This window comes from Emys orbicularis, chromosome 2 (genome assembly GCF_028017835.1).
Source record: "Emys orbicularis isolate rEmyOrb1 chromosome 2, rEmyOrb1.hap1, whole genome shotgun sequence".
NCBI classification, from domain to species: Eukaryota; Metazoa; Chordata; order Testudines; family Emydidae; genus Emys; species Emys orbicularis.
In genome coordinates, this window is record NC_088684.1 from 122,352,783 (window position 1) to 122,378,199 (window position 25,417).

At 39.0% G+C, this 25,417-nt stretch overlaps 1 protein-coding gene across 1 annotated transcript in view; it reads right to left on the reverse strand.

The window, feature by feature from the left end:
• The window catches only part of GMDS (GDP-mannose 4,6-dehydratase), a 582,436-nt gene that overhangs the window by 296,072 nt on the left and 260,947 nt on the right, over window positions 1–25,417 (reverse strand). The window contains exons 5-6 of the mRNA XM_065399137.1: window positions 22,947–23,139; window positions 22,032–22,136 (exon numbers count right to left, since the gene is read on the reverse strand). Of these exons, the coding sequence (XP_065255209.1) occupies window positions 22,032–22,136; window positions 22,947–23,139 (298 nt within the window). The remainder of the gene's footprint in view (window positions 1–22,031; window positions 22,137–22,946; window positions 23,140–25,417) is intronic.

Below are 25,417 nucleotides of genomic sequence, written 5' to 3' on the forward strand. Positions count from 1 at the left end.
GAGGAACCATCCTTGGGTAGGAAGAGTGGGCAGAGAAAAGGTAATATGGCTCAGTTCTGTGTTATCTTTTTGTATGGAAACTCCATGGCTAGTGGCAAGTTTATGTCCCTCCAGCTGCTCCCAGCCTGTTGCATCCTTGCTGCTTCCACATGGGTGCAGTCCTCCAAGCACAGAGAAGTTCAGCTGTTCCCCACTTTTTCCTCACAGGTCAGGGCTAGTAGGCATGTGAGCTCTATGGTATTACACAGGAGGCAGCAGTGGACAACCAAACCCAGTTCCTCACTCTACGGAGCCATATGAGCACCAGGAACTTCCCTCCTCCCAAAAGGGAACTTCAAAATGTCTCTACCCGGTTCCAGAGTTGGGGAGGGGCATGGCTTGACAGCCCCTCTTCCCCAACCCCTCCATGGGGAACAACCACTGACCTTCACACATCCCAGTGGCCTGGGATATCAACATTTCCCCTCCCCACACTACATGATGCTTATCCCCAATTTTAGGAGAGAAATTAGTATGATGGGCATGGGGCTGGAACCAGGGGTTATGAAGTGGGAAAGGGGTGATGCTGCAGCCAAAAATATGGATTTCCAAGGTTTAAATAAAGGGAGATATATTTAAAATAAGGGAATGAAGAATTTATACCCATAGCAAATTTTTTTACATAAATGTATGTATGCATGCGTGCACACACACACACTCTCTCTCACACTCCTGTCTTATGGGCAGGGTGAAATGCAAATTTAAAAACAGAAAAAGGATATAAATAAAAAAGACTAGGATTAAAAATATTTGTAAGCAATGGAGCAGGCAGAGTTAAATAGAAAGAGACTACCAGCATCAGGGGGTAGCCGTGTTAGTCTGTATCCACAAAAACAACAAGGAGTCCGGTGGCACCTTAAAAACTAACAGATTTATTTGGGCATAAGCTTTCGTGGCTAAAAAACCTCACTTCTTCAGATGCATTTTAAGGTGCCACCAGACTCCTTGTTGTTTTTGTACCAGCATGGCTTTGTAACTAGTCATGTGCCTATTTTTATCATGTTTGCTTAGTTTATACATTTTATCTCGTCTCCCACATCACCTGTAATCTGATTTGCCTTTATAACATCAATCCTGCAACTGGATCTGCTAGTGTAAGACATCTTCATCCCAATGAAGTTAATGGGCTTATGCATGGGCAATGCAGTCTGTCCTAGCTGGTTTCATTACAAGATTGAGGTTTTAGGGCTTATTCTTATTAATTTATTCTTAACTTTAAACACATGAACAAGCCCATTAATTTCAATGGCACTGCTCCTGTGCTTAAACTTAAAAATGTGTTTAAATACTTTACTGGGATCCGGCCTGAGTGCTTTAACACCTTGTAGGACCAAGCCAATGGGTAATCTCAATGAAATCAGCGAAGTACCTGTGTAATTCTTTGCAGGATCAAAGCCTAAGCCTGCGTCTACACCAAGGAGACTGTATCAGCATAGCTATGTCAGTGTAGCTTTGCCGGCATAGCCCCGTAATGTAGACGCAGCCTATATCAATAGAAGGGGTTTTTCCATTGGTGTAGGAACACCACCTTCTAGAAAAAAGTTACCTACGTTGACGGAAGCATTCTTCCATCAGCATAGCTGTGTCTCATGGGGGCTGAGTCAGGGGAGTATCTCAGTCAGGGGAGTAGTGTTTTCACACCTCTGACTGACATATCTATATCCATCTAGCTTTTAAATATAGGCCAAGCCTTAGATTGGAAGCTTTTAGGGGAAGCAACCTTTTATTCTGCTGTGTTTGTTCAGCACAGTGGAGATACGAGCGACTCGGAATACATTTGAGCACTATTGCAATGCAATGCCCCGAGCCTGCTAAGTGTTCCCTAACATTGGACCCGTGCCTGTGGGAAGCCCCAATGAATTCGTTTTGCAATTTACAGAACAGGATAAGACAGCCAGCCAGAAAGACTACCATTTTGCAAATATATGTGGAGCAAAGAATATAGATTCTAATTAGGCTTGAATAAGAAATTACTTTTCACTAAAGATACATTTTAGACTGTTGCACAAACCAGCTCTCATAACATCTCACCTTCCAATTAATAAATGAGGGGTTGGGGGCGGGAGGTAAGAATATGCCAGCAAACTTATTTACAACTCATAAACCAAAGCACAGACAATAAGTTTGCAGAGGGATTTGAAGACAGTCAGTAGTATAGGTATATATGTACCAAGCAAAAGCAAAACTGATTCTCAGGAGTTCCATTACCTACTTATATCCGTAAGCACATTCATTGGATGTTATTAGAGTCATTAAATAGTATATTATTCATGATATAAAATGCTGTATTTTCCCGGTTCCTATGATAAGTAGGTAATACCAACAAATACTGGTGCAACAATCTGATTTCATGTTTTGAGGGGTGTTTTTGTGTTTGTTTTATGGGAATTTTGTTTGTTTTTTTACTCACCATATTTCCTCAATCAAGTTGAAACTGTCATGTTGATTTTGGCCCAAATTTATGTTTTGTCCAAGCATGTTTAACAAAATGTCAGCTCAACAGAAATAATTCCAATAATGTATTTTAGTTTCAGTGAAAACAGCTTTTTGCTTGGATCAAAATATTCCGACATTATTTGCAACACCAACACTGTAGTGTTGTATTCATGCATGAGAGCCAAAAAGTGAAACAGACTATGTACAAAAGTAAAGCTGACTCATCCAAGCAAAATGTAAGTGTAAAATGTAAATAGAAAGCATTAATGGTGAAAAGTCCATTAGTTTTTTCAAATATTTCAAGTATTGAAATCCATGGTGCTACTCATAACATAGGAATTTTTTTTTCAAATGATGACTTAATTCAACTATGGCCTTTCCCAATAAATAAGTATTGTGGAGTAAAAGAATAAGGCAGCTAAATCCATACTTTCTATTTATTTGAACTTGGTCACATTAGATATGCGATGAATTCTGCTTTAAGAAGTAAGGAATCACAGGATTGTGAATTTTCGGAGACAGTTTCTTAACCTTATACTGTTACTGTGTTCTGTTTATCTAAAGAATTCTGTAATGCATCAATCAGCATGGCATTTAGGCACAGAGGTATTCACAGTGCTTTGAAAATGAGTACTGTGAATGAGTACTATGTAAGTGATGTTATTAATACTAAATAGCAAATGTAGAAATTACCAATGTGACCTCCTAACTGAACTATCATTTATCTCTCACTGATGACCAGAAAAGCTTTGAATTAATGCATACATACAAAATTAGGTCCAGATCCTACAAACATTGAATTCAATGGGACCACTTATGTGTATAACGGTTCGCAGAATTAGGATTTTATTTCCTAACCCCCCTCCCCCGCCCATGGTGTTCATGAAAGAGAAGAGCTCAGATTATGTAGAAAATAAAGCTTCCCAATCAGCAGAGAAGTATTAAAAAAACCCTGAAGGGTTCAAGAGAAACTCTTTGCAGCTGGTGGCTGCATAAACATTCCTTCTGGATGCTCTGTAGAACAACAAATGGCATTTAACCTCAGAGGAGGCCATTTGCCTCATCCCCTTCAGACAGAGAATGAGAACAATATTCATGGCCCTATCGAAAAGGAGGGAAGATAGGAGGACGTGGGGGGATATGGTGGTCTCATGAAAGGGTGATGGATTCTCAGGATCCTATCTGAAACACTGTGGTTGTCAAGTGTGCCAAAGATGAAAGTCTGGATTCTAGTGGTTGGGAGGGGCAAGTGTACTAGAAAAAATTTGCACACTGTATATGTGACTTTGCTTCTAGTTAAAAATAATCCAAGTTAAAACAAACTAAATAATACAACTTAAAAGCCTAGTTTGTATGTGAAAAACAAAACAAAACAACCCCCCCAAGGGGTGAATTTAGATATTAAAGATCCGGTTCTCTGGATAAGTCAGCAGATGTTCATAATTTTTTTTCTGGAAAAAAAGTATATGGCAGGAAACCTCATGGAAATGAGAACAAAATAACATAAATGTGATCTACAACTGTAAATCCAGCATCTGCTGTGAAACAACATATGTCTGAGAACAATTTCCATATTAATGGACTAGATATGAAAAAGACATACAATAAAATCCAGTGAAACCAGATTACTAAAATTGTCATTGCATACGATCTTAAATAATTCCACAATAAGCGTTCACTCTGATTAGGAAAATGAAAATAAGAGTATTATATTAGAAAATAGCGAAATTGTTAAGTGTGTAGAATAAGTAAATAATATCCTTGATAAGTGTTTGAAATAATGTTAAAAAGGTGGTTGTTGGTGGTTTTTTTTTTTAGTATTTCACAAAGTGTTGCATTTAGATGGATTTCTTCTTCAATGTCATTGCTTGTTACATGGTTTTAGAACCAGATTTACATTGCCTGTCTGTCTAGTGAGGAACATTTCTTTTAAACAGATTTTGTTCATACTTGGATACTGAAGGGGAACTTTTCTCCCCATCTTCTCCTTTAATTAAGCAACAGAGAAAATATTAAGATGAAAGCTGTGTCAGACAACAGGATCAACAAACATGACAAAAGCCACATTTAAAAAACACCCACAATTTTCAGAGCCAAAATTATTTTGTCTCTGCACCAACAAGCAAGTTAAATAAATAATATCCAGCTGGATATTAATGCTATTAAGTTCCCCCCATAGGAATCTAAAGGAAAAATGTATTTAAAAGTATGATAAGGAAGTCTTTCGGGGCCTCTTGCAATACTGGAACTTTTTGAATAAAGACTAATGTGTAGCCCTCATAAAAATATAAAAACAAAGAACCCTGACTTCAGCTTATAAGGTGGATAGCAAGTTTTAATGAACCTTGAAATATATGACTGACTTTAGTAACAATAAATCAATGAATCCTGAGTCATTCGATATTTACAGCAACTTTCACTGAACTTACTAGCTCTTTTTACAGCTTTTCAAATAAGAGCAATTACACCCAGACACTCACTCTCTCTCTCCCCACCCCGCTCTCTATTTTAAAGAGTGAATAACTAGGCCACACTACTTTGTGGTGTTCCATCATGGAGTTATCATAGTCTACAAATGTGATGGTAAACCACATGATGTCACTGTAATACCAAACCCAGAAAGGGTATCTAAATCCTGACTGCTTCCAAGGCAGACACTGCACATACTTGCAAGTAAAATGTTGTTGTGCAATAACTGCAGCACACTAATGAACTCAAACCCAGAATTACTTCATCCCATAGTTTCACAACATACAGTTTAATTTTCCTTTAAGTGCAACTGTGATGTTCTTCTTGAAATGACGAGACATCACTATAAGAGATAGAAGGCTAAATAAAATAATGAGCTGTTAGTTATTGGTTTGCTAGTTTCTTGACAATCTTTTGGCTGCATTACTTGGATTCACTAGCAAGATCAAAACTGTTGCCAGTTCTTTAGTAACACTGGCCTGGCCACTAACAGGATTGGAAAGGAAAGGTAGCATCTGCCCGCTGTTACCAATAGCTGAAATCAAGCTTTCTATTTCACAATTTTGCAAGTTACTATTACACCAATCTAGTTCTAAACATTTTTATTAAAAATTGCCTGGCCTGTGGGGAGAATCTTGCCACTAAGCTGGCTAACACGAAGATGAACTGTAATACTTTCTGCTGCAATTTTTTAACATGAAACTTTAAGAGTTTAAAGAAAAATATATATTATTTGTATTGTAAACTCATTTCCCAGTTGACAAGCGTATTCAATAGCATCGTTTTATGAACAAGTCAACAAACTAAGTTTCTTTTTTCTTAAACATGCATGAAAAAAAAGAATACAAGATGATGAAGACACAAATTATCTCAGAAAAATGCAATATTGGAACACAAAAGGTACTGTTATGCAACTCATGAATTAGACTGTAGTAAGAACAATGAAGCAGGCATGTGCTCAGTGAAATTACATTCTTTTTAAAGTTAGGATGCTGGCATTTAACTGAGGCCATGCCAGGTACAAAGGGCAGCAATGGAGTCATTTTTTGTCTCATATGCCCAATGGCTAAGATTTTCATTGGAAGTCATTGGGACTTTGTAAAAGATCTGCTCTAGGAATTATTTTGGGGAAGTTCTCTGGCCTGTGTAATACAGGAGGTAAGATTAGATGATCACAATGGTCCCTCTTCTGGCCTTGGTAGTTCTAAAAAAAAAAAAAAAAAATCTGCTTTAGGCCCTTTTGAAAATCCCACCCAATATGTTCAGAGTCCTGAAGAAGCTAAAGGAAAAGGAAGGAAAAGATACCTTTATTTTAGTTTAAGATAAAATCCTGTCCTTCCTTACCTGAGCCACGGTGGGAGAGAGAGATAGAATGATGCCAGCCTCCACACTCAGGTTCCAGAGCCCTCCGACAAGGGCAGGATAAAACTGCGTAGGGAGATGTGAAAAGCAGCAGCATATGCTTCCTCCTGCCAGTTCTTTCCACACTGCACTGGGGACTTGTCCATCCCCCTAAATGGCTGACCATGCCCACTGGAGGCTACGGTGCACCAAACACACAGGGTAGCAGCATCCTCTGGTACCATGAATCCATCCTGCTCTCCTGCCTTTTGGTGGAAGGGAAATCTCTTTACTCTCTTACCCCCTTCAGCATCCCAGAACTCACAAAGATTTAACACAGAGAAGGGGATGGAGGTGGAAATCATGCTCTTGATGAACACACGACTCAAGTTACATCTAGCAGTTGGCCTGGCTCTCAATGGTGGGTGCATGTAATTGTGCACATATAATTTGTGCACACAGATACCATGATTATGAAGAAAAACGGGTATCTGTACGTACAAATGGTTAATTAGATGAATAGCTGACCATGGTCCTGATTCAGCAAAACACTGAAGTACGTGCTTAAAATTAAGCACGTGAATAGTCCTTTCTTTACTGAAACTACTTAAGCACATTCGTTCTTTAAAAATGGGTGTTTTTCACCTATTAGGGCAAGACTAACATAGGATAAATACAGTGAGTTTAACTTCCTTAGAAGTGTAATACTTGCCCTTGCGTTTCCTCACTTATGTATTCAGATTGTTAAAATGCACCTTCCTCTGTTCTAAGTATAAAGACAGGAAAATAAGTTCAAATGTAATCCCCTCCCACCCGCAAAAATAATTCAAGCAAACAATAAAGAGTAGATTCTACTTTAATCTAGTAATAATCTAACCCAACAAGATTATCAATATCACCTGGATTAAGAACACTTGCTCCTAAAGAGAGCCTACCTTTCTGAACCTCTCTCGTCTCAAAAGCCTGGGAAGAGATGCATTGCACGCATCGGCTCTATTCATCCAAGGTTAGAATCTAATTCCAGATTCAAATGCTGAATAATGAACATAAGCTGCAAGTAGCTCCTTCACATCTAAACCAGTAACCTATCAAGTACTGATCTTCAGTTATATCTGAAGATCACAAGAGTCTAATTTTTATTTCACTGAGTTGTAATTTTAAACTTCTGCGTATTTTGTCATGTTGTGGACATCACTATCAGCAGCCAGTCAGAACCTAAGAATGCAAGAGACCATTTAGTTGAATTTCAGTCCTTTGTAAGCATCCATGAAATATGATCGGTGAGGCAGAAACATTTTTAGTACAGTTGGCAATGTATTCACAGGTGGCAGTGTGGGAAAAATAGGTTTAATGTACAATATGTACTTTAAAATAAAATATGTTGTGGTAACAAAGAGGTTACAAAATGCTTAAAATACACCCATAATTAAGAGTACGAGACTGCCACAAATTGATAGTCTGTCCCATTGTTTAGATTTTCAGACATTTCAAGATGGCATAGGGTTTTTGCCTAAACATAGTCTTTTCACCAAAAATATTACATGCATCAGTCTATATACAGAAAGAATCACACATTTAAGGGTCACAACCATCTGATTTTAGACTAGAATTGTGTTTTCTTACTATAGCCTGATGGGAATTTTTAGTGATTTAGCTCAACACAAGATAGAAAATTTTCCATTTCCAAACATCAAACAGAGGATCTGCCCCCTGGGTTCTCTTTCCAGCTCTGGCCCGACTGGTTGTTTGACCTTGGACAAGTCACTTTGCCCCTCTGTGCCTCTGTTTTCCTCCCAACCTTTGTTTTTTCTTGTTTATTTAGACTGAAAGCAGGTTGCGGCAGGGACTGTGTGTTTGTATGATGCCTAGCACAATGGGGCACTAATTCTGACTGAGACCAGCAGCACTACATATCATCAAAAATGAATAAAGGAGATATAGGTGCCAGCTGCAGAGTTTGGAACTTCCCCAAAATGTGGAGATGCTGGGATCTGGGGTTTTACTTGGAGCCCAACTGTGTTTTCAATGAGATACTTCAAATGTCCTTCATGTAAACATGTGATACACTGAGGGCAGCACTTTACTAGGCTCTTGTAAAATCTGACCATATGCCATTGAGCATGTTCAGAAGTGACATTTGATTACTTCAGACTTTTCAATTTTTTAAATTAATCCTTCAACCTCAAACAAGAGATTATTTTTCATGGAGGAACAGTTTCATGCTCTGTTTGAAGTTTTCTTCTACAGCTGTTTTCAAGAGAACAGTGAATCAAAAAGCCTTATTTTTTCCCCGTCTCCCGTAATTCAAATGGTTCAACGCATTTTCCTTCAGCCTCTTTCTCTCTCTCTCTCTCATGCATTCACATTCAAATCACTTCTGGGCTGAGACCAAGCATAGAAAATTTCAGTTCCAGTAGACAGTTAGTTATTTCAGAAAGATAGGAGTGAGAGAGAATGGAATTACAATGGAACTTTGTACCATATTTAACCTTAGCTATTTTTTTTTAAAAACAGAAACAGTTGACATTTGTCAATATTTAACACATAATGGTACCAGAGATACCAGAATTCCCTTTAGACTTAGAATATGTGATAACTGTAGTGGACTGTATAATATCTCTTGGTAAATGCTGAGTATTTAATAAGTGACTACTGTGTAATGTTTGCAGCCAAGAAAGCCGTAATATGAACACTGGGGTAACTGATTTGCATTGTACTACATTGCCAAATAGGTATTTCATTTTTTTTTTTTTTTAATTTGCTAGTCTACTCAGCTTTCTGGTTAGTTAAAATAGGTATTTGTGGAGATTGTGATAAACTTTGGGAGGATTAGTCATCTTGTTTTAGAGAGTATGGCAGAGTGAAATTATTTGGGAGGCTAATGGGATAACCTGTTGTTGGTGGCTGGTTGCTGTTGCAGATGAAGTCTCTTTTATTGGATATCTGGCCACAGTAGCTGTGGCCCTTTGATGGCCACATTAAAATGACTGAAAGGGTATAGGAACAAAGCTGTGTCCTAGAAATAGGATGGCTATGGGGGAATTCAGTTGCTCACTCCTTGGGCCGATGAGAGGTGGAGACAAGGCTGAAATGTGTTAAATTCTGGAAATGTCTGAGGGTCCTATCTGAGAAATCCCAACTCCTGCAATACTGCCAGAGTTGCCAAAAGTTCTTAAGGCCCTGGTAAGAGGAGAATACCTGTGCTGCAATGCACTCCAGCCTGGCCCCCATGCCAGGAACTGTGAGTAGAGGCTTGTGTAGAGACTTTATATCAGCTTTACAATGGCCAAGGATGCTCCCCTCACAGGGGATACCCTCAGGGGTGAGGAGGAGGAGGGGGGCAGAGCAGAGCAGTGAAAAAATGTAGCATAACTGAGGATCAAGCCCACAAAATTTTGTTACTGTACTTCAGTAACAATTAGTATCATGAAGATGAAATGTACTATGCAATTACTAATTGTTATTATTTCATATTTCCAGAGCTGCATCGACATAAGAACATAAGAGTGTCCATCCTGGGTCAGACTAAAGGTCCATCTAGCCCAGTATCCTGTCTTCCCCCAGTGGCCAATGCCAGGTGCCCCAGAGGGAATGAACAGAACAGGCAATCATGAAGTGATCCATCCCCTACCGCCCATTCCCAGCTTCTGGCAAACAGAGGCTAGGGACACCATCCCTGCCCATCCTGGCTAATAGCCATTGATGGACCTATCCTCCATTAATTTATCTAGTTCTTTTTTGAACCCTGTTATAGTCTTGGCCTTCACAACATCCTCTGGCAAAAAGTTCTACAGGTTGACTGTGCGGTGTGTGAAAAAATACTTCATTTTGTTTTAAACCTGCTTCTTATTAATTTCATTTGGTGACCCCTAGTTCTTGTGTTATAAGAAGGAGTAAATAACACTTCCTTATTTACTTTCTCCCCACCAGTCATGATTTTATAGACCTCTATCATATGCCCCCTTAGTCATCTCTTTTCCAAGCTGAAAAGTCCCAGTCTTATTAATCGCTCCTCATACAGAAGCCGTTCCATATCCCTAATAATTTCTGTTGCCCTTTTCTGAACCTTTTCCACTTCCAATATATCTTTTCTTGAGATGTGGTGACCACAACTGCACACAGTATTCAAGATGTGGGCGTACCATGGATTTATACAGAGGCAACATGATATTTTCTGTCTTATTATCTATCCCTTTCTTAATGATTCTGTTTGCCGTTCTGCTTAATTTACGTTGAGGCACATACAAGGAAGATGACAAAGCAACAATACATTTCCTGTGCCCCACTGAAATATACAAATTTGAGAGGACTTCTTGCTAACACACAGCAAGCTGGAGTCTTTTCTTGTCACCTGGAGGCCAGTAGATAACTACTGTAATCAAAATGAGTAAGATGTCATTGAATATTTGCCGTTTATGGTAAATTGACATTTTAAAGTAGATTAATTTATGAAATATACTAACCCCTATTTTTCTCTCTCATTATCAGGTAACCTTCACTGTGCGCGCTTGTGCTTCCTTGCGCGCGCCCCCCCCCTTTTCTTTATATTTCTATTTATAAAAACAATAAAAACTATTTAAACATATGGGAAAAATACAAAAAGAAAAGTCAGTGAATGTCTAACTGAAAAGGGCAAAATTAGTAAATGAATTATTTACATTTTCAAGCTTTAGAAGGGAATTACGAACAATGGTGAGGGGCTAAAACAATTAAAGGTTACAAAAAGTGAAAGTAGTTGACAGCATGTCCATTTTTGGTATTATTTAGTATTAGTGCTTAAGATCAGAAAATCCCAACTCTGGATGTCAAGTGGCTAAAACAAAACATTCTACCACTTATAACAGTTCAAATATATTTTTTTAAATATCTACTTTAAAAAAAAAAAAAAGGTTCCTCCTTCTGAGGAGTGTTTCTACAAAACAATTTTGTGCCTAAAAGCATTTTTCCAGTGCTGGTTATTTATTTATTTTTAAATTCAAGTATGAACTCTAATATTAAAATGTACCTACTGCATTTTATACAACGGAAAGTCAAAAAAGGGAAAGTATGCTAAAACTGGAAAACCCTTCAGTACAGTGACTACCTCATTTTATTACTAATTCTGTGGGATATTATAACAAATTTGACAATGTTACTAAATTGTTTTGTTAGGTCATAGCTCTGCCTCCCTCTAATACTCTACCCTTGCTTTTACTATTATTGTATTTATTAGGTGATTTCATGCCTTGCGACATGAGGCAACATTTGGCAAAGGTTTTCTTTTTTGTCATATATTATCCTCCACTTTCCATCTTCCACCAGGTGGTATCCGGTGAAGGGCTTGTCTAGGAATACCGTTTTTTGATATCCATACAATATGTCCAAAATAATTCTGCCCTCTTTTTCTAGTCTGTTGATCAATCCTTTCTCACATCTCAACATTGGCTACTTTGTCCCACCAGTGGACACTGAGTATTCTTCACAAGCATCTCTGATGGAATGTGTTAAGTTTCCTGTTGTGGAATAGCATTTGCCAAGCTTCAGAAGCATATAGCAATGTGGTAATCACAATGACATTGCATAACTTTACCTTGGTTCTTACGTGAATCTCCTTATTTTTCCACATATTTGCCAGTCTAGAAAAAACTCTACTTGCCTTCCCAATTCTTGCTTCCATCGCATTATGGAGTTGCCTATCAGCATTTCTTGTCGTTTCAAGATATGTGAACTCATTAACCATGCTGTATTCATTACATTCACACCATTGTTGCTGACACTTCTTTCAATGATCATGACTTTCATTTTCTTTTGGTTGATTCTTAATCCTACTTTGGCAGCCTCATCTTTGACATAGATAGTGGTCTTTTTCATGCATTGTCATCTGGATCCAATAGAACAATGTTAAACAACGTCAGTTGCAAAGCTGAGATCTTTAAATTTTTCTCTACTCCACTTAACTCTTCTACCTTCCTTTGATGTTGCTTTTCGCATCCCATAATCTATCACAATGCAGAAAAGGAGGGCGGTAAGATTCAGTCCTGCCACATTCCAGTGACGATATCAAACCAATCAGTCTCTCCACTTTCTGTCCTTCATAGCATTTTGAACCTTCATACAGCATCTTGGGCAGTGACACTGTTATTCTAGGAAGCCCATACGCTCGCAAGACCTTCCTATGAATGCAGTTGAAACCTTTGATGAATCTATGAAATTCAAGACTAGTCCCTCTCTGGTAAGCAAGCCCTTTCTCAATCCATTGTCTCAGGGTGAAGATGTGATCTACACACAATCTTTTCGGTCTAAAGTCTTCTTGCTCAGTACACAGTTTTTCATCAGTTCAACATTACAGAACACTTTCCTGGCTACAGAAAGTAGTGCTATTGTTTGCCAGATATCACACACCAGTTATGCTTTTCTTCCAATTCTTTCTCCCAAACTATATCAAAGTTTATGCAATGTTGTTGTAGCCATGTCAGTCCCAGGATACTAGAAAGACAAGGTGGGTGAGGTAATATCTTTTATTGGACCAACTTCTGTTGGTGAGGGAGACACGCTTTCAAGCTGCACAGAGTTCTTCCTCAGTTCTGGGAAAGGAATTTTCATTTCAAACAGAAAAATCTGATATCTTCCATTGTTCTATGAAGTGTTGTTGTAGCCATGTCCTGGGACTGACAAGGCTACAATACCACTGCATACCACAATGGAAGATATTGAATGTTGCCATTTTTTAGCCGCTTAATTGTTTTCTCCATTTCTGCTTTTGAAATTTCTAGCAATGAAATATTTAATTCTTCACCTTCTTTGCATCCATTAATTGGAGTTGTTAGCTCTGGTTGATGGAGTACTTCATTAAAATGTTCTTGCCATTGTTTTTTTTTTTTTTTCTGCTGCCATTGTCAACAATCTTCCATCTTTTGTTTTTACATTACCACTGTGACTGAACCATTATGACAATTGTTTACACATCTGAAACAGTTTCTTGGAGTCACCTCTCAGTGATGCTTCTTTGGCTTCTGTCACTCTTTTGTCAAAGCATTCTCTTATCTTTCCGACGTAACTTCTTTACTTCTTTGTCTTTCTCTACATACCCCTGTTGCAATGTGCATTGTCCTTCTTGTCCTGTCACCCGTGTTTGCCTTTTTTTCCAGACTTTTCTTTCCTCAATCAATTTCCATGTGCATGGATATATTCACTTTTTTCCTTAATCATCTTGATCCAAGTGAATTTGTGCCAGCCTTCTAGCAAACATCTCTAACAAGCACATTGTTCTTCTATATCATCATTTATTATGCACCACTTTTGAAATCCGTTTGAGAGCTGGATTTAAAAACCCCCACTGATTCCCAGGTCAGACAATTTCTTCACATCAAATACCATCTCTCTTTTCTTATTGGTTTGTCTTTTTAGTTTTATACTAACTGTTCTGATGACAAGATAACAGTCACTCTCTACATCAGCACTTGTAATAAATCATGTAAACCGCAGTGATCTTTTCCACCATCTGCTGATGACAATGTTATCGAGTTGTTTCTTGGTAATACCACCATGTTTGTTTGTGTTTGCCCCCCGACACATACTTTATACCTACTGCACAGCTTCATGAATCATTCACTGGTGTCCATCTGCCCCTCAGTTCCGTGTTTACCCATGCAATGCTCATACCCAAGGCTGTCATTACTGACTTGGGCCTTCATAACCAGAACTGCCATTATAAGCATGCACCCAATTTGTCTTCTTGTAGAATATGTCTTTTGCTTGCTTTTAGCTGGTTGCTGGCTGAGGTGCCACTAAACTAGTGCCACAATATCATCCTCATTATCTGTGGAAATACATTAGATATCAAAGCCCTCCCTCTCTCCTTCATTGCACTTTATGTAGTTATTTCCATGTGTGCAAAACAAGTGTAAAATGCCACTAAATCATAATGGTTGCATTTTACATACTGTTTGCAGAGGTATAAATGACTGCACAAGATGCAAGACAGTAGAGAATGAGGCCTCAGATGTTATTGACATTTCTAGAAACTTTGCTATGATTCAATATACTAATGAAGCAAAAAGATTGCGGCAGATTAGATATGTACTGTGACTGCATTGGGCATCACTGATGCCATAAAAATGGAATGAGCTATTTTATATTTTTCAAAGTCTTAGTCTTTCACAAAACTTTAAAATAATGTTTTGGTTTGACATTTCACTGAGTAGTTCATAGTCTGCATATTATATGTTTCAAAAGTATCACAAGAATATAATAATATACTCCTGGAAATGTTAAGAACAACAATAGAAGGCTTTGCTAACAGATTATATAATATTTTGTAGATTGTGTTGGAGTTTATCATTCCTATCTTAAGTTGCATAGTGAAAAAAAATCTAAATCAATAAGAGGAAATAGTAGAAACTATAATCCATTAATTCTTGTCAATGCTGAATGAGACACAAGGGAATGCATGATTTAATGACATGAAGATGCCTCTAATAAGATAACAGTTTGCTCAAGGAGAGATCTGGATTGTAAGCACAGCTGTTCCAAAAATCTAAACCCACAGGCAAGAAATTACTGATTTTTTTGTTGTTGCAATAGTTATATCCATAAGCAGTTAGATAAAATAGTGCTAGACCCCTTAGGAATACCTAAAATATATAAGCAAAGAATATGAGCTAGAGAAACTTCAGATGATGAACAGATTCCCATAAATAATTATGGCAAATATGTGATTTTATCTGGAACCATTCAACACACAGGCCTTTCTTCTTCTAAGACCTGGTATCCAATTAAGGATAGATTATAGGCAAAACTAGATTCAGACCTTGCAAACATTTACACGTGTTTCTAATTTTGAATATATGAGTAGTTCCACTGAAGTCAATGGGAATACTCACATGCGTAAACTTAAGCACACATATAAGTGTTTTCAGGATCAGGCCTTTAGTTTGGAAGTTTCAGGTTACTGTAGTTACTGGTAAAGTTTTTTTCTCCCTTAATGAAACCAACTCATACTTAGCCATGACTGTGTATCTGTGATGGATGGACTCCTTGGGAAGTCACCTGATGTGCTGAGATACCACTGAGTCTATCTGTTCTGCCAGCATGGGCCTCCTTTTACCCATCTTGCTGAGCCAGGCTCTTAAAACCTAGTCTAGCACACACACACACAGGCAGGGCCACATCCAGCTGCAGATCAGCTCTGAGAAGACTCAGCTTGAGGGACTTGCTCCAGTACTCAGATGTCCACCTCCCTTGGAGTACAAACCCAAAGATATATTATATTTGCCTTTTCCCTCAATGTGGAAGAGGGTATGCACAATTTCTCGACCACCCCAGTTAGAAATCACATCAACTGGGTTGTATTATAAACCAGAAATAAATGTATGAACTATAACAGGTGTATTTTAAGTAGTTAAGGAGGAGATAGAACAAGGCAGATTACTAAGAAAATAAAACAGCATGGAAACTAAGCTTAATGCACTAAAGAAACTGGTTACATGCAAGTTCTCACCCTAAATGTGGTTCTAATAATCTTCTTCACAGGCCAGATGCCCTTCCAACCTGGGCCCAGTTCTTTTCTTTTCCCCTGTTCAGTCTTAGTTGTTTCCAGCCGTCATCTCGCAGGGGAGAACTGACGACCTGGATTACCTCACTCCGCACCCTTAAATAGGATTTGCATAAGGCGGGAGCCCTTTGTTTCCTAGTTTGACCCCCCTTCCCTCACAGTGGAAAGTTACAAGAAGTCCCAGGTAAAGTTTTAATGTCAGGTGACAAGACCACCTGACTCTGTAGAGCTCTTGTAGCCATTCTTCACAGGCTGACCCACAAGTTCACAGGAAGATTAAGCTCTTTTATAGTCCATTGTCCTTGTTGATGGGCCATCCACCCGGTCTGGCTTTTAAATTGTTGTACCTGAAGTGTTGGCAGTGGGCATCACCCAAAGTAGCGTAGTTGAAATACAGATACATAGTCAATATTCCTAATTTCAGATACAGAAATGATACATGCATACAAAAAGGATAATCACATTCAGTAAATCATAACCTTTCCAATGATATCTCACATGAGCCATCTTGCATAAAGTATATCTCAGTTATGTCATTCATATCATAAACATATTTTCATAAAGAATATCGAATGACACATCACAGTATCCTTGTCCAGTAGAGGCCAAGTACTAGAAAAGCAAAGATGATAAAAGTCAAGATTAAGATGAACAGTTAGCAACACGACAGAAAAGCGCAATGACATGGGTGTGGGCTAATGGTCAGAGCAGGGAGTCAAAACCAAAGACTGCATCAGGTACCAAGACAAAGGTCAGAGTCAGAAATGGAGTCAGGAGTTGGGGATAATGTCAGGTACCAGGCCAGGCATCAGACAGCGTCGGGGACCTGGAGTAAGGCAGGACGGCATGAACTGGGAGTAGACGGGGGTCTGGGAGAGGAAGACAGGAACCAGGAGCAGTTAGGAATGCAGGGCTCAGGAGTCAGGTAAGCAGGAAGGGTCTATAGTCGCAGCTATGGATTTTGCTAGATGCTCGGACAACTTCCTCTTGTTACTTCCTGGTTCATATAGTACTTCTTAGCCAATCAGGGGGATGGATGTTTCCAGAATTGGGAGCTTTCAGGGCAGAGCCCTCTGCAAGTTAGCCCTTTCCTGGACCCCTCCCTAGTTCCTCAGGTGAGCTGCTGGATGGCAGTCATAGCCTGAGTGCTGCCTAGGGCCCTGTGGGACCTGGGTTTGGGGCCTGTGATCCCTCACAAGAAGCTGAACAGCAACTGCGCATATTATGATTTGTTCTAGCCAGTAACAGCTTCTTGAGCAGTAAAACTAACCAGATTCATGTTTTTAAAAAATATTTGATTCAGATACTACCTTGTTAGGGCCCATACATGCACCTAGACAGGTAGTATAGTCACCGTTCCTACAAAGCAGTCTGTGCAGTCAGACCCTTATGCTCACATATAGTCTTATTGAAGTATGACTCTCTGCTATTGTAAGAATGCACTTCCCCAGATCACTTCTCAGGATCAGGCCCATAATAAGGAGAATGAGCCAGTAAGAATTTATGTCTTCAGGCCACTGTATGCTCGCTCTGTTGAAACATGCAAACTAAAAATACATGAAGTCATCTTGGCTGCTAAATGACACACAACTGTCTGAAGCAACTACTTTTACACTGGCTATAGTGCCTTGCCATTCAATACTATTATGACCCAACGCGCCTTCTCCTCCCTGTGCACCAAGGAGCCATTTAGAAATGAGTAACAAAACTACTTCATTAATATTTGCTACCCATAGGCTTGAAAGAACACCTCTCATTGGCCTACCTTTGTTGAAACATATACATTACATGCTGAAACCTAGCTAAAGCAAACACTCATGGGGCAGATAAAAACTGACTGCTTAGTAAAACCAAATACTGACTGGCTCCACTTATGCAGAAGACAGGAGGGAGCCTTCCAGTTTGTCTCCCCAGTTGGAGAAACAAACGGAAAGGGGAAATGTTAAAGAAAATGGACAGCTCTTCTTATGGGAGCCTCAGTAGAGGCAGCTGCCATGTTGTAGGGCTTCCTATTAGATATCAGCATACTACTACTGCCCTCTTAGGATACACAGGCGAAAGAGGCATGGAGAAGGTAATCAAAACCACTAGTACAAAGACATCCAAAGTAAGCATTACAGTATGTCAAATATATGAAACAAATAAAATAAATAAAAGTGAATACAACGGCTAAGATTACCCCCACTCTTTTCAATTTCATGATTTCTTTTCTTTTCCTCTTTTTCTTTTAATCTGACTACAAGTACTTTGACAAATGCAGCCTGCAATCTAACACCAAGCAGTTTCCTTCACGGCTGAGAGATGTCACAGAAAAGAGCAGTTGTATCCTTTCCGTCTGGCTATACAACAATTGTGTGATGACAACTGCTTCACCTGGACTGATGTCAGAGAAACATATTTCCCTAATGAATGATCTAGAAAATGATGCCCTAGGTGGAGTAATAATATTTATATAATATTTATAATTTAACTATTTAATAATTCACTTAGTTTTTAAATGCAAAACATGTTTTGATAAACATTTTTTCTTAGTTATACAGCACACTTAATGTAGTTTTATTTAATAGAAAAAAATCCTGTGTTTGTGAATTTTTAATTGAATTTGAATTTTCATCCAAACAGAGCTTGACACAAATTGGAAATAAAAATGAACCATCTAGTATCTAATAAATGTGTCATTTGGCATTTTTAACATAATAAAAAAAAGGAAAGTTTAAGGATCTGAATAAATGTAAGTTAAACTACATAACTGCTTAAATAAATATATAAAGATATAGTGTATCCTCCTGGTTAGCAAAAAGAAGTACCAAATTTAGTGTTCAGACTATATTTAGTTGCAAATTAACACTGGTTAGAAACCAATAAGAATCAACCTTTTCTTTAGGAAAATAACTAAAAGTACAAATTCAATACACAATTAAAATTGATGTTTTAAATCTCTGATTTAAAATCAATCCACCTGATTACCTGAGTATTTTTTAACGAAGAGTTCCTTTCACACACCATTCCAGATGAAAGTCAAAAGTCAAAATGGCTGCTTGCTCAGTGCTGGTTTATGATGAGCTGAGTGGCTAAAATTAGAGCCACAAGACGTTCCTCTCTGGGACATGAGATTTCCTGGGGAAGTCCTGCTTTCTCAGGGAAGGAGGGCGGTCGGAAGAAACGCTGTGAGCGATATTGCTGCTGACTGCCTTAGTGGCACCTCTTTGTAGCCAGGAGATAAATTCCTAATGAACATAAAGTCTGGGAGTCTTTAAACGAATACAGGATCTCATCAGTTTTGTCTGAGAACAAAAACCAACCACAAAAAAGTAAGTCCTCTGTAGTTTGCTGCACATCCAGAGCTATATCAGAATTCTGCAACCATGAAGCCCTCCTCAGGGACACAGCTGAAGCCATAACTCTGGCCAAATTATCTGCCATGTCCAAAGCTGACTGCAACAAAGTTTTGGCCACAATACAACCCTCCAAAATGAACGCCTTAAATTCTTCCCTGGAGGTTTCTGGCAGCTTATCCATGAATTTGGATACAGTGTCCCATTTGACAAAAGTCATATATGTATAGCAGTACCTACTTGTTCACGATGTGCATCTGTAAAGATGAAGTGTTATGAATTTTTCTCCCCACCAAATCTAGCCTCTTTGATTTCTTGTCCTTAGATGTGGACATATACCTCCCTTGCTGTGATCTGTCATTTTCTGCAGTTACCATGAGAAAGTTAGGAGCTGAGTGGGAATAGAAGCACTCAAAGAACATAACATTTCTCAGAATGATTCGCAGTGGGAAGCAATGAAGCTGGAGTGTTCCATAGGGACTTCACAGGCTCAAAGGGATCTTCATTTATCAGGAGAGCCACCTCCCCGGAGCTGATGACAGCAGAACATCCAAAACTTACACGTGTTCTCCTGTACAAACTCAGTGGGGATGCTCAAGGTGGAGGCCATAAACTTCAGAAGGTCTTGATATGCCTTAAAATCTTCAGGCACAGGAGAAGCAGAGGCCCGTACTCCGGTGATGATGAAGCAGGATGTGGTTCTAATGGAGGCTCTTACAAGGGAACCAGCTCTTGTACAAGAGCATCAGGCTGAACCAGCTCAGGAGGGATGACATCAGCCTCTGAAATGGAGGCAACCAGGACCAGTGAGCTTACCCTGGACTGAGTTAAAGAGCGGGATTTCATGGACTGAGGGATATCCAAGGAGTTTCAAGGAGGCCAGTGGGAATACAGATAGATCCCCAGTCAGTACTGAGCTAGCAGCTCCTTTCCCTACTATAGGAGCAGTGCCTGTCAGGTACCAACAGCGATCCAGAGACAGTCTAAAATGCTTTCAAAAGCAGTGCTGGGGGTGGGGGGAAGTGGAGGAAGATGCCCCTAAACCAGATCCCAAGGAACCCTGGAAGTCCTCATATGACAGTTACTGCCGACACCAATGTCGCTGTTACTAGACTCAACGGATGCCCCACAGCCGGTACCAGAGTTGATAGTAGAGACACCCACTGGTCAAGATGCAGTACCGAGGAGCAGTTAGATGGACCAGCTGCATCCCACATGCCAGCGGAACCACAGTGCCATCAGCAATCCTCTTAGGAGAGGAAGAGGAATCTCCTTGAATCATGGAATGGTCTCAGTTCATCTTCTGGGCTCTCTTTCTCAGAGGATCAGGGAAAGGCAAATGACCCTTCTTCCCCTTAGAGGAGGCACCAGTCCTGAAACCCAGAGCAACGTCATTTGATGACACCAAAGGAGACTGTGGGGCCGATCAATCAGCGGAGTCCCCCAGTGCCAAAGTGAGCTTAATGGCCTGCTCCAAGAGGTGCTGCTTTCAGGCACAAGCCCTCACCACCTGCATTCTTCTCTTGAATGACTTGTAGAGGAAGCACCTTTCTTTAATGTGCCCTTCTCCCAGATGCAGCAAATACCTCAGGTGGGAGTCACCGTTGGGAAGAGCCACCCCACACGTTGAACAATGCTTAAACCTTGGCGAGGGCACCACTTTTAGAGGCGCTAACTACCTAACTAAAAACTAAAACTAAACAAAAAGGTACTATTTAACCACAGTAACAAACTGACAACTATATACAACCAGAAATCTCAGAAGGCTGATACTGAAAGTGTGAGGTAAAACACCACACAGAACGAACTAACCCTAGCCATAGGCGATAAGAAGGAACTGTGGGGTTCGGGGGGGGAGGGGGGTTTGTCCATAGCGTAGCCACCCTTACATAGCCAGGGAAGGGGCTAGGTCTACAGACACTGTGGATACTGCTAGGAAAAGTTCTCCAGCTTTAGTGCGCTGGGCGCAAACACACAAGTGAAATACTCGTCTGAAACCACTGAAAGAATAATTTGAATTTACTTTTCATTATAAACATGCTGCAAGAAAAGGTTTCTGAAGTGAGAAGCTACTTTCATGTGTTAATTCAGCTTTCATTTACAGTGCATAGTTAAAGCTCTACTAGTTTACGATTAGTGGAAATTCACCAGTATAAGATGAGAGGGAATTAAACTAATTGTGGTTTATAACTTACACTTAAAACAAATATTAATTGTTTATGATGCACTGGAAAGGGTTTATTAAATGGAACATAAGATCATTTGTATTCTGTTCCCTGGCATTGCTATCAAGGCTAACTGGAATCAAATGGAAAGGCATTTTAAAGCTATGTGTGAGGACCTTCACAGAAAATACTGCAGCTGGTTTACAATCTATATATTGCCATGCACACCAGCATAAATATATCTTATGAATTTAGAAATATTACTATTCCTACCCCTTATAGTATTTGTGTGCAAATGCAATGCCCAAGTGCTTGAAACTGTGTCTGTTAAGTGCAATTGCCTACCCTAAAGAAAACCTTCCCCTTAAAATGTCTGTTTCAGGCTTTAGTTTCCATACGCATCAGGATGAATAAGAAAGTTTACAGATGTTGTTTCAATCTGTGTAGGACACTATTACATTGGTTCATATGAAGAGCACTACTTCCTATACCAAAAGGGCTAGAAATGGAAATTTAAGTTTGAAAATGAAAACTTGCACTGTGCAGACTCAATCTATCACAGGGGCCAACTAAACACATCAAGCAGGCAAAGAGTTTGACATCCCTGCTTCAGAACACTGGTAAATTTAAATTAAACCTGTGGATATACTGCTCCATTTTTCCTGTTCAGATGTACAATAGGGCGGCAATAGAGTTTTTCAAAGATTTTCTAACCTCTCCTGGGACTCTCATGATTGAAGAGAATGCCATTCACAGCAAAGAGATTGTAGGCCTCCCTGAAGTTCACCACAATCCAGTAGGCATAAAGTTTGGCTGCTCCTACAAAAATAATTTAAATATTACATATACAATCACACCCATATACCTACACACACACACACAGTGAGAGAAATGCATTTCTTAATAGAAAGATGAACTAGAGTTTGATTAATTCTCTCAGTGTGCCATATTTCACCATAAAAAAAGCCAGCCCAATAAACAGCAACTAAATGAGAAAACACTCCTTTCTGTAAAGCCATAGTCCTGGCTAGGAAGTGTTAAGGCAGCTTTCACTTGTTTTCCTATGCACACTCAAGCATAGCACTTTTTCTTTTACAATATAATTAACACAGTCAGAGCGTGTGAAATATGCCACGGTGGTGACCTCTGCTAATAAAAAAAATTACTTTGGGGGAATAAAAGAAAATCTGGTGCCTTAACACTTCAATTGATTTGAAACTTTATCACTATAGTCTTCTATGCACATTGCTTTAATAAGTGTTTCAAGTTAGTTCATGAGAGAAGTGAGCTCTTGGGAAATTTTCATTTAGGCAACAAAAAAAATGAAACCTTATCACTTTAGTGCTATCTTACACCTCTTCACTAAGAAGGAATCACCCCTCCCTCTCACCCATTTAAAGAGTTCTCCGCTCCAGATCTGAATGAACAAGGTTTTGTGAAGTAAGATGGTAATTTCCAACCCTCAGGCAATGGCAGCAAATACTTTTTATTTAGTAATTTATAAAGGTATGCTTCTGAACATGTCTAGTCGCTTTTGTTCTATCTTTATTTTAATCTCATACCCAAATGACTTCAGCCCTGAGACATGAGGAACAGAGTGGGCGCAGGCGCACACACACAAACACTCACCATATGGAGATCTGGGATAAAAAGGGGTAGTCTCCTTCTGTGGTATTTCTTGCACTTTCCCATAAAGTTCACTGGTTGAGGCTTGGTAGAACTTCACAGAGTTGATAAGGCCACAGGTCTTAACAGCATCTAGAAGCCGCAAAGTGCCAACTCCATCAACATCAGCAGTATATTCTGCTAGGTCAAAAGAAATCTTGGCAAGGGAAAGAGGAAGTAAAACAATGACAGAGATTTACTAAAGGGAACCACAAATGCAACAAGTATACACAACTGATTCACATTTATACCTTGCTATCAATAGAACCAGCTATATAGGTTCAGGCTGATTTCAGTTTTTAATTTACAAAAATATCCAAAATGATTTTTAAAAATACACTGATAACCAAAAACAGACTTCTGCAATTTGACTACAAAACTAAAAAGCAAAAAGAAGCAAAAGTCTAGGAGACTGGTAATCTGCTACCAAAGGGCATTCCCATCCCTAGATTATTCCCACTATTCCCAGCAGATGATGCAGATTTGTGATCCTTCCTTCTCCTTTAGTCCATGTTTTGACAACAGTGAAATAGTTAACAGTGATGACATTTAAATTACTATTATTGGGTATCTGAACTATTATTCCATTGAAAAACAAGGTAGTTCACACTTTTCAAATATATTGTTTCAGGCTCTCTGCAGATTCAGGCAGAAAAAAACTTCATTCATTTCACACTTTTAAGTGTTTTTTTCCCCCCTGCAATCATAAAAAGTAGAGATTTAGGGCTTGTCTGCATAGCAACTGGAACTAAAGTAACCAAGTCAAATGTAATGCAACATCTCTAATTACTTTGGTGCAAGCCTAATTTTTAACAACATAAATTATATGAAAATAAGGCACTCTTATTCTAAAATAAGAGGGTCCTCGCACAAATTTCCATTGAAATAACTAAAGATATTAATTAAAACCAATATAACTACTTCAGTTCCAGTCTACTGTGTAGACAAGCTCTTTCTCAAAAAAAAAAAAAAGAAAGAAAGAAACTTGACATTCTGGAGAACAAAATGGAAGCCTAAAAAAAAAAAGTGTGAGTCTGCTGATCTGGTGTAAACCAGCATAATTCAAGCCCTGATTTGGTGGGGAGAGGGAATAAACAATTTCGTGACAGATTGATTTTAAAACATAGCAGCTTCTTGAAACTTTTCAGGGCTTTGAAAGGTCAAAGAATGTGATAAGTAGCATAAATAAATATATTTATCACGTCGCTCCAATTTATCACATGGATACCACCTTCAAATATATGAGGTGTATATATGAAATAAATTACAAAACTCCCCTTGACTGCAATGGGGCCAGAATTTCCTGCATAGTATATATTATTTCTACTGTATTCCCAGATGATAATCCTTGCTCATATGCAAGTCATAGCAGACTATCGTACATGTAAAATGTAAATGTACCTCAGGTGAGCTCAGATGAGAACAAATCTTTTCTAAAAAATCCCAAATTACAAATTCTCTGTCCAAAGTGAACACTGAGCCTATAGTAGCAATACTAGAAACTGATCTCATTGGTTTATGCACAGACCAAATGCACAATGCAAGCTTTTCCCTATTCCTTGAGAATGACCTCAATCTTCACCTGGAAAAATCACTCTTGAGGGTGTGAGGTAATTCTGCCTCCATGTTTGCCCAGTCCCGAGTGTCTCTTGAGCAGAAACTGACAGCTTTGTGTGCACTTGGTGTTTTTGTAAGGTGGGCTATTGTTCACTAGGGACTGGGCTCAAACCACTAAACTCATTTCAATTAGGACTGCAGGTTAGACTAGAATGGCAGCCATGAAAGTGAAAAATGTGTGCTTTATCGGCTAAACATTCCAACTCCAATAATGTATCCTAAGACACTTTACACAGTACAGGGGCAGTAATGGCTTGCATGTAAATAACTGGATAACTTCTTAACATGGGACATATTTTTTGTGACTGCATTCTGGCACTATAGAAAACAGAGCTTTATAAAACAGAAATTCCTTACGTAGCTTATATAGACAGATTTGTAAATGAATCAGACCACAGAAAATTCAGGATTTGTCCAATATCAAATTATCTACCTTTCCTCTATACATACTGGTTCTATGAAGCCAAATAAAGATTACAGATAAAAAAAAAAAATCTAAGCCCTCTCCAAGTAAGAGCTCTTAAAGAAAAAAAATCTACAGTGTCTGGTCAACATTTAAAGTGCATCTAGATTGGTGAGTCTTAGTATACACCCATTTACCCCATTCATGAAGTGAAAAGGACAATGATTTGCAAAAACACACTGAACCTGCCTTCCTACCAAAATTTGGCTGCTATGACTGCAATCAAAATAAAGAGGAGAAAATACAAGGATTAAGAGCTACCCCATCCCAAAAGGTCCTGGAAGATGAAGTGAGAGAACTCCTGGATCATTGGCAGAAGGCTAGAACCAACACTGAGATCTACAACTCCCAATAG